Source organism: Parasteatoda tepidariorum, chromosome 7, assembly GCF_043381705.1.
Source record: "Parasteatoda tepidariorum isolate YZ-2023 chromosome 7, CAS_Ptep_4.0, whole genome shotgun sequence".
Lineage (NCBI taxonomy): Eukaryota > Metazoa > Arthropoda > Arachnida > Araneae > Theridiidae > Parasteatoda > Parasteatoda tepidariorum.
The window spans coordinates 28,461,260-28,477,764 of NC_092210.1; the positions used below are offsets into that span (position 1 = coordinate 28,461,260).

The 16,505-nt window shown below is 30.2% G+C and overlaps 2 protein-coding genes across 2 annotated transcripts in view; both read right to left on the bottom strand.

The window, feature by feature from the left end:
• Positions 1–8,099, bottom strand: part of LOC139425950 (glutamate-gated chloride channel alpha-like) — a 16,492-nt gene extending 8,393 nt beyond the window's left edge. Inside the window, exons 1-3 of the mRNA XM_071182891.1 lie at positions 7,406–8,099; positions 4,737–4,825; positions 1,388–1,513 (exon numbers count right to left, since the gene is read on the bottom strand). The gene's annotated coding sequence lies outside the window, so the exon portion shown is untranslated. The remainder of the gene's footprint in view (positions 1–1,387; positions 1,514–4,736; positions 4,826–7,405) is intronic.
• Positions 8,100–13,757: 5,658 nt separating this feature from the next.
• On the bottom strand, positions 13,758–16,008 carry LOC139426003 (uncharacterized). The gene is made up of 2 exons (XM_071183226.1): positions 15,401–16,008; positions 13,758–14,005 (listed from the first exon to the last, which is right to left on the bottom strand). The coding sequence occupies exons 1-2, from the start codon at positions 15,905–15,907 to the stop codon at positions 13,883–13,885; spliced, it is 630 nt and encodes a 209-aa protein (XP_071039327.1). The 5' UTR covers positions 15,908–16,008; the 3' UTR covers positions 13,758–13,882.
• Between the last annotated feature and the right edge of the window lie 497 nt (positions 16,009–16,505).

Sequence of the window (16,505 nt, forward strand, 5' to 3'; positions counted from 1 at the left end):
TATATAAAAATTAATTTTATAATGAAAAAAAAAGCATCGAAAAAATTAAACTTTTGTATAAGACGTCAGAAATGAATATTGATTCTATTTTAAGTTAGGTCCTTAAAAATAGTTTTCTTTTTAAAAAAAAAGTAGGTGCGTACGAATTTTGAAAATTAGGTGCTTACGGATTCAAATATTTAGATAACGATTAAATATGAAAATAAAATGCGAGAAACAAAATCGATTTTGTAAATTATATACCTTCTGGAAAAATTCAATAGTCTAAAAATTCGCATTCGAAATATCACTATTAATTAAAATCAGACATCCCTCTGGAGCAATTTTTTATAAATATATTTACATCTATTTTATAAAATGACAGTTTTCGTTTTAATAAGAAAGTTACGTTTAAATCAGACAGTTACATTAAATTTGAAACTGGTGTCTGTAAACTTTAAATCTGAAAATATAGTTTTTAAAAACATTAGTTTTAATACTGCACTGTAAAAAATTCCGAGTCGCGTCTCGGTAAAACGTACGAGCACTTTGGGTGCATCATTTGTAAAATCTATTTTACCACAAAATATTATTCTGTAATTTTTACAGTAATATTTGTTTAATTAGAATGATTCATTGATTTTAATGTCATTATTTCAGTAAAGATTACGGCTTACCAGATTTTTTGTTCCGTATCTTGATTGAATTTAACGATAATATCGAAATCGATTTAACGGTAAAAAGAACCGGCACCCTGGGTGCCGGTATTTTTTATAGGAATTTGATCAGAAATTTTTCACAGTGTGGAGGGATTGACGATTCTTTCATATTTTCATTGTTTTAATTTTACATTTTATCCTCACTTATGGCACTAATAAATACTTTCTGCTGTACTCAACGATTTTTTTCTCGTATTTATGCCTTTTTGCGTCTTGTTTTTAATGGCCAGAAACTTATAATTAGGTCAGTTATTAAAATTTTCTGAGAATTAAATGATACATTAGATAAATTTACTCATTTATTTAGTTTGATTGATTTTATCGGTGATTAAGGAATAAAGTTTTTCAGATGAATTCCGGTTTAACAAAATAAGTATAAGTCTGACTCCCTTATCAATATTATTATAAATTAAGTTTTGAAAATGAAACTGTTTCGTTCTCATAATGAGAAAAAACTCTATTTGTTTGTTTTAAAAATGTAAGTTTTAAACTAAATAAAAATAATCTCTCAATAATATTTAGAAATATAAATAAGTTACTGTTCCCAAAGTTCACTGTTTTATTTTCAAATGTTTCTAAAGTTTCGTTTAAACATTCAAAACATTTATAATTTCGGAGTTTACTCAATATTTTCAATGAAAACATTGACTAAATGATTTTTTAAAGAAAAATAAAGATACGATTGTAACAATGTTTGTTTCGATTTCATGAATGTATGTTATTTAAAAATAAAATCGTTCAACTCACCATGTCTGATTCATCGATGGAACGAACATTAAGCTTCGATATGCTTATATTTACCAATACAGGGCTGCCTGAAATTTAGAAGAAGAATTCGTCAAGCTATTTGTCACTTAAAGTTAACTGCTTTGAAAGTTTATAAAACTGAGTTTACTTTAATCAATCAACAAAAAAATAATGTTAAAGAGTTTATTTTTAAATCTTTTTCTCTTTCTATTACATTAATGAATGCATGAAAAAATTTAATAATACTTAACCGTTTTTAATTTCAATGTTCAAAATATTTCTTTATTAATGACTTAAAATATTTTAGCCTTCTTTATTTAAAAAAAAAAACATTTAAAGACTTGATTTAGGATTTTCACATCGTGGATTTAATTTTCAGAGTAATTATATGCTTTTCTTTGTAATTGAAATTTATAAATTTAATTTTTGAAAAACTTCCATATAGCTGTTTAATTGTTGGCTTTTTACGTGTACCTACCCGTTAAATGTTCAAGCTACTTTTATCTTACCTTCATGTAAATATCATTTTGTTCATTTTTAATCAAATTCTTAAGACATTCGAAATGCATTCCCCTTAAACTAATTAAAAATGGAAGCAAATCATTAAACGTGTTCCAAAATTTGATCAATTTAGAAATGGGATAAAATGAGTCACATGGGTCAAAATTTGCTATAGAAAATAAGGTACACAGTAAAAAAAAATTCCGAATAATTTTTCTGAATATATTGGGCAGATATGGTGCATGTCATTTTCAAAAATTTTATTAATATTTCGGAAACCTCTTGTGGGGCTAGGCTACCAGCAATGTCAATCGTAATCTATTAAAAGGTACCTCAAGATAGAAACGAGTTAGCATGCCTTATATACTAGTGAATTGGAATTTAGTTGTTGTAGCGGTAGCTACGCTACATTACTTTCTCACCAGAAATTTATCTCTGATAAAATTCGATGATTGGATACCACTGGTTGTTTCATTGCTGTTTTGTGAGAGACCGAGAGAGCTGTATTAAGATCACCGGACTTTAAGTGCTGGTCGTGAGAGCTGCATTTGGATCATGGTTGTGGTCGTGGTCACTCCTTCGTAGCAATTAGCAGTGTGTGTAGGCCCCCGTTATGTGTGATATAGACTGAGTCGCAACAGCGTGAGGAGAACAATGTCGCAGTCCGAAATAGCAAGTCAGCTGCTCACTGTGAACCATCCATCTAACTATGTGTGTTTAAATCGGCCGTTTCAGTCAAGGTAGGCATGTTGATCGAGGCATGTGTGTTCAAATCACGTACGCGGATAACCCCTGTGGGGCTAGACAACCGCACCGAGCATGGTGCTGACGTAAAATATCTTAGTGGTAGATGGATCATGGATTAGATTATCTTTGCCGACAAGCTAACTATGGAAGGTTTTCGTTTTTTTTCTTCGTCATGTAACTCAAATGCGAGCTTTCATCGTGGTTTCTTCGTGGAAGACTTTTGTCCTCCCCGAAGACAAATTTCTCCCAATACTCTAGGAGTTCTGTTGTCTTCTGGATTTGGTTCATATTTACAAGACTACGGAGTTGAACATTAGTAGTCGCAAATCCAATTATTGGGTCGGCAGTTCAGCGATGGTTATAAAATAAAATATCAATACTTCCTGATAGAATTCAGTTGGCATGTCTTATTTATTAGTGAACAGGAATTTAGTAGGTGTAGTGGTGCGTTATATTACTCCCCCACTCTGATTGAATCGAGTTAACATGGTCTTATGTATTAGTGAATTGGAATTTAATAGTTGTAGTGATGGTAGCTTTGCTACACTACGAAACTGAATTGGCGTCAATGTGATTCAGTTTCCTACGCTTGAAAATAAAAGAAATTTTTTTAAATTGTTCGGAAACATAATATTAAGTGAAGTTAACTGAGAGTTTTGGAAACGTTTTTGTCAAGTAAAAATTAGTTTCAGAATTTTTTTACTGTGTTGTTGGGAGAGGAAAAATCATGAAAAACCAATGCAAGTTCAGACGTCAAGCAGGAAAACAACTAAAAAAATACCATAATACTATACGTAAATAATATAAAATTGCAAGCAAAGCGAATTAATTGAATTATTGTCCCAAGAACTGTTTGAAATGACAACTACTGACATCATTACACAGGTTTTGATGCCTCAGGAAGGTACCCAGATTGTGAGCTTGCATTGCGTTTCATCTTCTTAGTTACCCCACTTCTAAGGTGATTCCCCCCCCCCTTGATGATTCTGATCACCCCTCTGAATTAGCCGGCCAAATTACGGAATTCTGTAAATTTTTAAAGCGTATTTGTTTTAAATTTGATTAGTGACTTATAGAGTTTATAAAGCATATCTTCAATGCTAAGAGTTATGTTTCAATTCAGTTTTGTTTGATTCAAGTGTTAGAATTGAGAGTTTTTGAGTATAACTATAATTGAGATTATTTTTTTCTGCTGTCTATAGATTGTTTATGCCCATTTAATCCTATAATATTTAATTCTTTTAATTTTGAATTGAAATCATATGCAATACTTATTCAAATATTCAATTCCTGTAATTTCTAACTCGACTCAAGGGAAAAATATTGTCTTTAGCAGTTTCTCTTTGTATAGAATTTTACGTGAAAATCAACATAAATTGATTTACATGAGGGGAATAAACAGAAGAAAAACTATGATGTAATCTTAATCGGATCGTACTTTGAAGCAATTGACGTTAAAATATGACAGTAAATAAATTTAATAATTTTTTGACAGTAATATTTTTTTGACAATAATAATTTTTTCACAGTAGTAATTTTTTGATAATAAATCAATTAATATCTATTATATATATATTTTAAAATAAATGTAATGAAATCTTATACCTTTAAACTAAATATATTAAAAAAATGAAAATTTATATTAAGCAAAAATCTTTTTCAGTTATTAAAACGATAGAAAGCGGGATCGAACTCCAATCCGTTTTTCCAACTAAAGTACAAAGAATTACATTGTTTGTGTATCTTAACAATATTGTTTGTTCGTTTTTACGTTGTTCTATAATGTTGTTTAAACACAAATCAATTAGTAGCAGACCTAGAAGGCGCAAAATCTCGATGACTAGACTCCACCAACAGGGATTTTAATCCCTCAAGGTACTAAATAGTCAAGGTACTAAACTGGCGACTACGTCTATCAATGTTTTAAAGATGGCCAAGGCTTACCCTGGGCTGTTATACTAGCAATGGTGATGTTCTCCTTTATTTAATACTGTGGCACAAATTCATAAAATGATCAAGAATTAATATTAGTTTAGAATTTACCATTTATTTTTGGTGGTGACAATCGATTATAATACGGTGGTGCAATATCTTTTTCTTCTATTCTTTTCTCCCCTGTAGTCTCTTCACAGCTGAAAAATAAGGTTTAAAGGTAAAGGTGCTAGTTAATTTATTTCGTGTAATAAAATTAAAATTATAGAAAAAATTGTGGTAAAATTTTCTGAACAGAATAGATTTGTTGACAATAATGACAATGTCTTGCAAAAAAATAAATAATTGGCTGAAGAAAGTAATAATATAACGTTTTATATCAAATTCTTATAGGACTGTATTATCATGGAAGAATACAGCTAGCGCAGTAATTCAGTATTTTTAGTAATTTTTTTTTTGTTATTAGCATTTTTTGTATTTTTGTGCACTACATAAGTGAGTCATAAACTAATTAAAATAAATTTTAGTCCTTTTTTAACTATATTCAATGCGAAGTTCAAAATACGTAGTCTTTGATACTTTTTTAATTTCAAAAATATATTAAAGGCAATGATCAATCAGAATATAAAAAACAAAAATCATTCAAATCTAAGCTTTTGCTTACGCATTAATAGTGAAAAAGGAGGGTTACTAATAATCAGGGAAGTTAACATTTGCTAAGGGAATTTGTAAAGGCATATATATTAAAACAATATATAGTTTTCGTTGAGAAAGTTGCTTTTTTCTAGTTTTTATTGTTTCTTAACTTCAAAAAATTCTTTGCTCAGTGTTTGCCTTTTGTTCAAAAATTTTCTGAGCTAACTTTTGATAGATGTTGATCTTTGTTTCAAAAGCATGTGAATTGGCACAATACCTCAAATTAATAACTAAATTTCTGAACAAATATAACTTAATAAGTGCGTTTTTTGAAGATATTTTTGGTGACATAATAAAAATGTAACTCCTACCCTGTGAGAGAAAAATGTGGACAAAATTATCAGAATAAGGTAAAATGTACCGTGTTTCTTACTCTATGGGAATGCAAAAGATCTCAGCAATTTTTATGAGTTTTTCTCTTCGCTAATGAGTTTGGTAAAGTTTGCAATAAAATATGTTTTTATAATGTGTGGCAAAATTAGGTAAATGTGGTAAAATTTGGTAATTTTATCATGATACAGTGGAACAGGGGATAAAACCCATCCATGTGATTAAAATTATTTTTCCATTTTGTATTTTATACTAAATGTGTGGTAATAAGAATAGTAGTTTTGAAAACCAGAATTTCCGGCAAACCATTACTATATGAATGGAAAAATTACCAAATAAATGGTTTAAATACCGTATATTTGTGTTTTATTTACCAGAATAATGATTTTTATTATCAAGAATGTCATTACTAAACAGTACGGTGATTTTGACAGAATTTTTTTCCCGTGAATTTATATTAAAATTACATACTACTTAAATGCGTTAAAATGCGGAATATGCGGATTATTTAGCTAAAACTTCATTGATCAAACAGAAAGCAGGTATTAAGCAAAGCATTTAGATATAACTTCAAGAAAACAAATCAAAAACTTATTCTCAAAAAATTTTTACAATAAAATTTTTTCAACAATTAGAACATAATTTTAGTTATATTTTCATAACCGAAAAATTTTTTTCTTCTAAAATTTTGTTTGTTTTTAATAATTGTCAATGAATTGGCTTTTATTTTCTATACTTGCGAGCAATACTCGTGAAAATTTTAGAATGATTGAATAAAAAATTGCTCTTTTGGGATTTAAATGTCCACTGTGCTCTCAAGAGAAAAAAAGTACTAAAGCATCAAAACGTTATTGATAATAGTGATGTCAGGAAAAAAATTTCAAAGGTTTTAAAGTAATAATATTAAATATGAGATTAAATACTTGGTTTTCCAAGAATATTACAGCAATCCATGTGCTTTTTTCGTTTTCGCTTTCTTCTTTCAATTGAGATTTTCTTGGATTAATTTTTCAAAAGTCGTTAGTCATTTTTGGGACAGTTGACAGAAAATTTACGTTAAACGACATTGGGTGGTCGTTAGACGTAAATTTTTTGTCATATTGTAAAATTGACAGTGAATGATTAATATAAGAATAAAAAATAACCATAACATTGAACGAAACGTTTAATTATAGGAACGGGAGTTCAGTAACTCAATAACTACGAGAATTTAAAATACTGTTGAACTGTTAGAATGAAAGTAAGTGAAACATCATATTATTAAGCAAATATTCAAATTTTTTAGTTCAGTTTGAATCCTGATATCATGCTACAAGATTCTAGAAATTAACATGAATTTCAGATTTAAGCAATTTCAATCCTTTTTACGATTGCTAAGACTTTGATTTTTTAAAAATGTTTTTTTCTGAAGAAAAGAAAAAAGAAAATAAAGATAGAAAATAAAAAGAAAAGAAAAGAAAAAAAATCTCACTTATTATTATGATTCCAAAATTTTTGAGAAAATCAGTATCAGAAACACGACCATGAGCAAGCGTTTTTATAGCAAAAATCTTCCCAATTACTTTTTCGAACATTTTCAATGCTAAAAACCTAGGTTTTTTACTTAATTTTTAATATAAAAATATATGAAACATCTGATGATGTAGTTTTACCATTTACAATGTCTTTACAGTGATCCATTTTTAATCTCAATAAGCATACTAAAATATTTAAATTAATAAAAAATTGTTTATGTTCTTTGAAAAAGTACATACCTTATTTCAAAAATCAGGATCAGAAACACAACCACTAGCAAGTGTTTTTTAGCAAAAATCTTCCCAATTACTTTTTTTAACATTTTCAATGCTAAAACCGTAGGATTTTTACTTAATTTTTAATATGGAAACATATAAAACATCTTTTGCTGCAGTTTTCTAGTTTACTGCGTTCATACATTGGTCGAGATTTAGTCTCACAAAGCATGCTCAAAATATTTTAACTCATTAAAATTTTCTTACGTTCTTTGATGTTCATATGTTTGTTTTGCTCTACAGGTCTTGTGCTATTAAATATTTTCAACATGCAATTTTAACAGCGTAAAAAACACATTGAACTAATTTAATATTCTAATAATCATATTGGTTCTTACAAAAGGGTTTCACATTGTTAAAAGTTGTTTTGAAATGCGACAATTGCGTTTTTTTGAAGAATCATATAAGCTGCCGATGCTCATGAAAATATTTATAGCGTGTTTAGCAAGTGCACAAAACACTCAAAAATTACTTCTAGATGCCGTGACTTTAGTCAAAAATGTTAACGTTATCCAAATACAATTTAAAGCTTTTATTTTCAAGAAATGTCAAATGTGTTTCTCAATTCCTCATGGATGTGAGAAAAAAATATTATTTTGAAAAGGCATGGCATTTTATGTAATAATGGAAAATTGTAGACATGGTAACGCGTAAACTTGAAAAAAAGCTATTCAAATCGTAATATGTCTTTGTGTAAGATTTTAAATATTAACATGCGTGTTTATTATTTTTTTTATATATTTACCATGAACTAACAAAATTGATTTTTCGTGTTTTGTTTTTTTGTTTACGTGGATAAACAGAACTAACTTCAAATATAATTCTGACTTCAAAGTACAAGAGGAGTTTAGTCTTTTTACTTTTTATTTGTTTATTATTAAATCAAAGTTGATCAAGGGGGAAAAGTAACATAAAAGCATTGCATCGTTATACGCTTACTTTAATGTTTAAACACCGTTGTGCTTGAAAAAAAAATCATAATTTATTTCAGAAAAAGTCATAATTTATTTCAATTTTCAATAATTATTATAAAGTAAACGTGTACTGGCAAATGTTCCGTGCCATTTGAAACGTTACGTGCCATTCATCTGCAGTTTCGTGTTTGTGTTTTCATCCTTAATATATGATTTATTTTAACATTTGGTTATTTAATGAACTTAAGAAAAATAAAATTTCCATCAGCTGCAAAACAAAAGGCTATTGTAGGCTAAAACTTGGAGTGGGTCATAATAACATTTTAGAATGTTTCTAAAATGTAAAATGTTGTTCCGTATTGCATTTGAAATTTCGATTTTTTCCCGACAAGCTAAAATTTTCAAATCTCTGAGGGGGCTCCACGTCTGGTGAAAACGCATATTTTTATCATTTCGTTGCCTCCACAAGCAGAATTTATTCTTATATCATTTTATATCCGGCGTAGAACAAACGGTTCAGTTTGAGTAAATGATCATCAGATTTCAATTCCTTAACCTTTTAATTTTAAATCTAACCCAAAAAGACATTCTTGTCGATAAAATCTCTTTGATTAAAACTTAGATAAAACAAACTTTTCTTAATTGAGTACATCCTCATTTGCATTTCAAGGGGAGGGAAACCACGAAAAGCTCCACAGTAATAAATGGCACGCTCCTAGTCTCTAATTGAAGGGAAATTAACTTTTGTAGAAAAACTTAAATACCAAATCAACTAGTTTTTGTCGGAGATTTTCTTTTTATTTTGAAAAGGTTTCACAGTGCATACTTTAATACATTTTATCTTCGTTAAACAAAGTTAATCACCGACACTATGTGTAAATTATTTGAATAAATATATAAGAAAAATTTCCTGCGGATATTCTTTAAAAAATAGTGAATGTTTGCTTAGTAAAAATGATTTCTGATTACAATTGTAAAATCAAATTTTATATCGCTACCATTTAGTAGAATATTAAACCATAATGTGTAAAAAGTGGCAGCTATGCAAAAGTTATCTTCACTTCCAGTATAAATATATATATATATATATATCTGTTATCTGTCATCTGTTTATTCGTCTGCAACAGAATGTCTGTGTTGAGCATGTAACCAAAGCAATTTTCCCGCCAAATAAATAGTTTTATTTCATGTCAAAGTTATCTTCAAACTTATTTTTAATTGAAATAAATTATATTTTTGACTTTATGGTTACTTAAACTTCAAGTAGATTTTAGTTCAACTTCAAAGTTATTTTCACTTAAAGACGTTGTTTTGAGTTGAGGGCCACCTTCACTCTAAGTCAAAATAATTTTTTCTATGGGAATTGATTTTTGCGTGGAAAAGGTATTCAAGTAGACGGCAACGAATGGCAGCAAAAGTACATGGTAGAAAAAGTGTTTGGTAGTAATGTTGATTGTAGATTGCTATTGGATGACTTATACAGAAATTAAGATTGTTTTTGATGTGATTAAAGTCTTCATGCTTATGCGTTGAGCAGTGTGTATTTTCAAATAAGTTAACAATTTTACATAAAATTAATTATTTATATAAGTTTAGCTTTACTGTTAAATATATGTTTACTACTTTCATGCTGAATTCCTCTCTTTTATTTTATACCAGTGTTTTTAAAAGTGTGAAACTGCATAGCTTATACAGAAATTATTGTTATTTTTGATGTGAAAAGTGGTTATGCTATGAGCAGTGATTATTTTCACATAAATTAACAAATTTGCATAAAATTAATAATTTATATAAGTTTAGCTTTACTGTTAAATATATGTTTACTATTTTTCATACTAAATTCCTTTCCTTTGTTTTACGCCAGTGTTTGTAAAAGTGATGCTTTATGCAGTGAATTCTTTACACTATGAATTACGCAGTGTTTATTTTCAGATAAATTAACAAACTTGCATAAAATTAATAATTTATATAAGTTTAGCTTTACTGTTAAATATATGTTTACTAATTTTCATACTAAATTCCTTTCCTTTGTTTTACGCCAGTGTTTGTAAAAGTGATGCTTTATGCAGTGAATTCTTTACACTATGAATTACGCAGTGATTATTTTCACATAAATTAACAAATTTGCATAAAATTAATAATTTATATAAGTTTAGCTTTACTGTTAAATATATGTTTACTAATTTTCATACTAAATTCCTTTCCTTTGTTTTACGCCAGTGTTTGTAAAAGTGATGCTTTATGCAGTGAATTCTTTACACTATGAATTACGCAGTGTTTATTTTCAGATAAATTAACAATTTCACATAAAATTAATAATCATAGGAAATTAATAATGTATTTTTACTATTTTTTATGCAGTATATTTCTCATTTATGTAACACGAGTGTTTGATAATATTCGTATCCAAAATAAGAGTAGCATCTAAGACAATAAGTATATATCTCTCATGATAGCTCACTTCAATCTTCCTTTTTTGCGTTGCTTAAGGAATACCAAATATTATTCATTTTAAATTCAATGTGGATAAAATCTTCTAAGAAAAAAAAAATATTTTCAATTTAAGAGGCAAAAAGGGAAACTTTTTTGGGTACTTTCCAAGACATTTCAGATGGAAAAAGACAAACTTGAAGTTTATTTGAAAGGCAATACATCACTTTTTATTCAAAGAATCATAAATCTTGTCAACTTAATTATTATTTCTATGCATTCATCTTTTACTGTCCTAAATTTATGTCAAATCAATACTTTTGTAAAAAAATATATAACATAAAATTTGGCAAAATACTAAAATTGCAATATTTTATAAAAAGGATTCTGAGAACATGGATTATGCATCTTATAAAAACAGGTAGGGATCATTTACTTACTTAGAGCAACGAATATCCCATCATTATTGTTGATATATTTTTTTTTGAAAGTCAAATACGATTTTTACGCTTGATTTTGTTTGACTGTCATTAGTAGAAAACATTTTGTTATTTCTCAGTGCTCTTCTATTAAAAAAATTGAACAAAATTTTACGATCTTCCGAATTTTAGGAGTATTGAAAAATGAAGACTTATACTAAGAAGAAAAATGTTGTTAAATACTTAAAGAATAAAATAACCATGAGCCATACATCTTGAAACACGGTTAAATTTCCCGTGTGTCTCTTTGGCTACGCCAAAAAACTCTTTAATTTTTGTCGAAGTGCTTTGGTAAAATTAATAAAAAATTTGTTTAATAATAAGTGATAAATCTTTACAAATGTGGTAAAATTTGGCAATTTTATCAGGATACCTGAGAGAGTGGCATTAAAGCCATTTGTTAGGTTAAATTTATTTTTCTGCTTTGTATTTTTAACTAAGTCTAATTTTGTAAAACGAAGTTTCTATATAACTGTTACTAAATTAACTGAAAATTATCAAACGAATGGTTTAAAATTACATATATTTTGGTATTTTAGCCAGAATTATGTTTTTTTATTTTTTATTTTGGTACCAGAAATGCCATTACCATACAGTACGAACATTTTAACTGAATTTTTTCACCATGAATGAATTAAAAAATAGAAAAGTTTTAACTCATATTTCATTATCCACTAAGATAAATAAATTTATTGTTGAATCGTATTATCAGTTCCTTGAACCTGAATACGATACCAATGTACTGCAGCTATAATAACGTGTTAAATTGAACCATGTTTCCTTTCAAGTTGCATCAGAATATCGAGTAATCAAGTTTAATTAATATAGTTCAACTTTGTACCATTTATGGTTACTTCAAATTTAAATGGTATAACTGTTAAGCATGCTTCAAAATTTGCAACAATGTAAAATTCAATTAAAAATTTAAAAATAATTTTGATAATAATTTTTTAGTTTTGTCTTTAACTTAAAAAATAAGTTTTAAGTGATTGTGAAACATGGTAAAATTTACCGTGTGTTAGGTTATGATTATGAGTTAGGTTTGTTTATAATCTGTCTGTTAACTTTAAAATTGAATTCGATTCTCTTTGTTGTAATGATATGTAATTGAAAATTATTATGCTTACTTAAAAAAAATTATATACTGCTTACTTAAATTTTTTTTTAATGCTGAAGTTTAAGGCATAAGTTCCTTACCCGTTAATCCCTAAATTGATAAAGATTATTGATAATAACTAAATACGTCGCAAAGGAAAAATCTTTTAGCTTTTATAGTAAGAATTTTTGCAAAAATGTAAAATGCGAAGAAACTTAAGAAGCTCCGTTCTCTGTGATTTACTTCTCTGAAACCATTGTATCATACTTTAAACCGAGTATCACTTTAAACGTGTGTACTTCTCTGAAACCATTGTATCATTGTGGCCTACCTGGGTTGCGGTTTATCATAACGAAGTATTGCTGTTCGTGTTGGTCGAGATCCCATGACTGTTGGCAGAATATGGAATGCCGGGCTGGATCTCAGCGCCACCATCACTAACAGCCGAGAAGACAGGCATGTTACTCACATGGCCTTAAGGGATCGTACAACTACGTCATGAACCCGAGTCAACAAATGGGGTCATTTGCAAGACAACAAGTGTCTGCATGAGCAGTTCGATGACGTTTGCAGCAGCATGGACTGTCAGCAAAGGGACCACGGCTTCGGATACCCTTGACGCTCCATCACAGGCAGGAGCGTCTTCAATGGTGCAATCAACGATGAACCTGGACGCAGGAATGGCATAACGTCGTCTTTTCAGAGTAATCCAAGTTCTGTATATAGCATCATGATTGCCGCATCCGTATTTGGCATCATCGTGGAGAACGCACATTGGCAGCTTGCTTTCGACATCGTCACACAGGCCCATCACCTGGAGTAATGGTATGGGGTGCCATTGGATACACGTATGGATCACCTCTTGTTCGCAATGCCGGCTCTTTGAACAGCAGCCGATACATTTCTGATATGTTAGGGCCAGTTGCTCTGCCTTATCTTCGAGGCCTCCATAACGCTACGTTTCAGCAGGAGAATGCAGGGCCGCATGCTGCCCGCACTGTCCTGACCTTCCTTGACACAGAACATGTTCGCCTGTTGGCCTGGCCAGAACGTTCTCCTGATCTCTCACCAATTGAAGCGTCTGGTCAATGGTTACGGAATATCTGGCACTCCACCACTCGTCAGTCACTACGGTCGATGAATTGTGGCATAATGTTGAAGCTGCATGGAAAGTTGTACCCGTCCAAGCTGTCCAATCTCTTTTCGATTCGATACCCATGAGAATAACTGCTGTTATTGCTGCGAGGGGAGGCTACTCTGAGTACTGATTCCTCAGGATCTATGCATCAAAATATCCTGAAAATTTAATCACTGGTTCTTCCAACTATAATATATGTGCCCAATTGTGGATTTAACTCACAAAACAGAGAATGCTAAAAATCATGAAGTACTCAAATAAACTGGAACACATTTATTATTACTTTCAATGGTTAACTTAAATCTAAAATTCTAATTGAATATACAAGTATATATATCGGATTATCATACAATCGGCCAAAGACTCAAAAGATGAGTGGGCTGCTCATCCCTCTCCACCGGCATGAAAGAAGAAATTGTTCGTTCTTTTATAGATAACGATTTCGTACGTCACATTGATTGAATGCTTGTTTCTTGAATTCCCTTTACTTCCATCCTGGAAACGAATCTGAAAAAAAAAATTCAAACACTAAACTTTATAACTGGAAACTACTTATTTCCACATTCGGCCCCATTATAAACTTTATCAATAAAATACTGAAATTTTTCTTTACTTGAAGGTTTCGTGAGAAAATCTGCTAAGTTGTCTTTACTACAGACGTACTCCAGTACAGATGTACTCCAATTTAAATAAGTTTTCTTCTAACATATTTCTAATAAACTGATATCTTACGTCTATGCGCTTAGTTTTCACATTTTCAATCGAATTTTTGGAAAAATAAATTGCAGCTTTGTTGTCACAGAGTTGAATTGGTACTTCCATATTTTCTAATACATTCAATTCATTTAAAACTCTTGAAAACCAAATAATTTCTTTAACAGATTCTATAAGTGAGATAAATTCGGATTCCATAGAACTAAGAGCTACACACTTTTGTTTACTTGTTTTCCAAGTGAACGGTACTCCACCCAAATATATTATATGTCCACTCGATGAATATCCGTTGGTTAAATGGCATCCACAATTAGCATCAGAAAAAGCTACTAAGTTATTTTGATTTACACTTGACAAGTTAATTTTTAAATCTTTCGTATTAAACACATAATTTAATAAATCAACAACTATATTCCAATGTTGATAAGAATATCCATTACAATATTGCTATAAAATATTAACTGAAAATGCAATATCAAGTCTATTTCTATTAGCTATAAAAGAAAGACAACCAATCAAAGTTCTATATGGGAATTTTTTCATTAAATCTGTTTCAAAAATTTCTTCTTCGTTAACTTTAGGTGGTAATTTAATTCCAGGTTTTAAAGGCAAATTTGCAAAAGTTTTAGGTAATTCTTCAAATTTCTTCATTAACTTTTCAATATAAGTTTCTTGATGTAAATAAACCCTATCATTTACGGCTTCAAAGTTTACACCTAATAAATATTTCAATTTGCCTAAATCTTGAATTTCTAATTTACTTTTAAGTAAATCAACGACTTCATCAATTTTGTTCCGATCTTCCCCAAATAATACTATGTCGTCGACATATACCAAAAGAATAACTTTAGATTTTAATTTGTAAACACAATTACACCAAAGTAGATTTTCAAAGCTTAGTTGTCCTAAAGTATTATCTAACTCAATATTCCACTGTCGTCCACTTTGTTTTAAACCATATATAGCTTTATTTAATTTACAAACCATATATTCTTTATCTTTAACTTCAAATCCTTTCGGTTGAGACATATATAAAGTTTCAGTTAAATTTCCGTATAAATATGCACTTTTAATATCCAATTGTACACATTTCCAGCCTAAAAAACTTACTAATAAAATGAATAGAAATCGTATAATTGAAAAATTTACTACAGGTGAAAAAATGTCAGAAAAGTCTTTTCCTTTTACCTGTTTAAATCCTTGAGCTACCAGCCGGGACTTGAACTTCTTTATCTGGTTTTTATCATCTCGCTTCACATTATACACCCATCTGCTTCCGATGATTTTGGCATTTTCTGGAGGTTCAACTAAATCCCATACTTTACGATTTTTCATCATTTGAATTTCATCTTCCATGGATTTATTCCACTTATCCTTGTCGGCTGATTCTTGGGTTTCCTCGTACGTTCTAGGCGATTCCAAGTTGTATACTTCGTCTTCAAAAATATCTTCGAAATCTTGAACTACACAATCCGTCGATGAATCTCCGCTATCTTCTTGCTTTGGACTTGTCGACTTAAATGAAAATAGTTCTGGTTGGAACTTTAATCCGTTCTTAGCACAAAATCGTTCTACGTCCATAGTTGATCGAAGTCTCTCTTTGCTTGAAGGTGGGTAATAGTAAACATCTATTCTTGAACTTAATTTTCTTGGTGCTTCAACTCTTTTCCACTCTTCAATTTTTATTGGTAGCATTTCTTCTTTCTTTGTAACAGCTTCTTCGTTATTGTCTAACACTTGTTCTTGGTAGCTGTCTTTGTATCTTACGTATTCACACTTCTTATTCTTCCCAAATAATGTCTCTACTCCATTTCTCGTTTCGTCAACACTAGCATGAATAGTTTCTACTACTCTTCTTTCTTCTGGTTGTTGTTGTTGTTGTTAATTTACGTCGCACTAGAGCTGCACAATGGGCAATTGGCGACGGTCTGGGAAACATCCCGGAGGATGATCCGAAGACATGCCATCACAATTTTGATCCTCTGCGGAGGGGATGGCACCCCTGCTTCGGTAGCTCGACGACCTGCGCGCGAAGTCGAGCACTTTACGGTAGCACAGTTTAACGAGGACCAATACCGCACACCCTCGGTCCCTACGCAGACTGATCCAAGTGGTCACCCACCCGCACACTGACCGTAGCCAGTGATGCTTGACTTCGGTGATCTGCTGAGAACCGTGTCTTAACGATCAGTCCACTGCGGGACTTCTTTCTTCTGGAATATAGATCCTATAACCCTTCGTTCTTGTTGCGTAGCCAACTAAGATTCCTAGTTTTAATGTATTGTTCAACTTG

Excerpts from the sequence above, each read along its gene's own strand:
- LOC139426003 (XM_071183226.1), bottom strand. The coding sequence starts at position 15,907 with ATGCTACCAATAAAAATTGAAGAGTGGAAAAGAGTTGAAGCACCAAGA. Across the intron at positions 14,006-15,400 it reads TAGCTCAAGGATTTAAACAG|ATTCGTTTCCAGGATGGAAG; the intron begins GTAAAAGGAAAA and ends TTTTTTTTTCAG.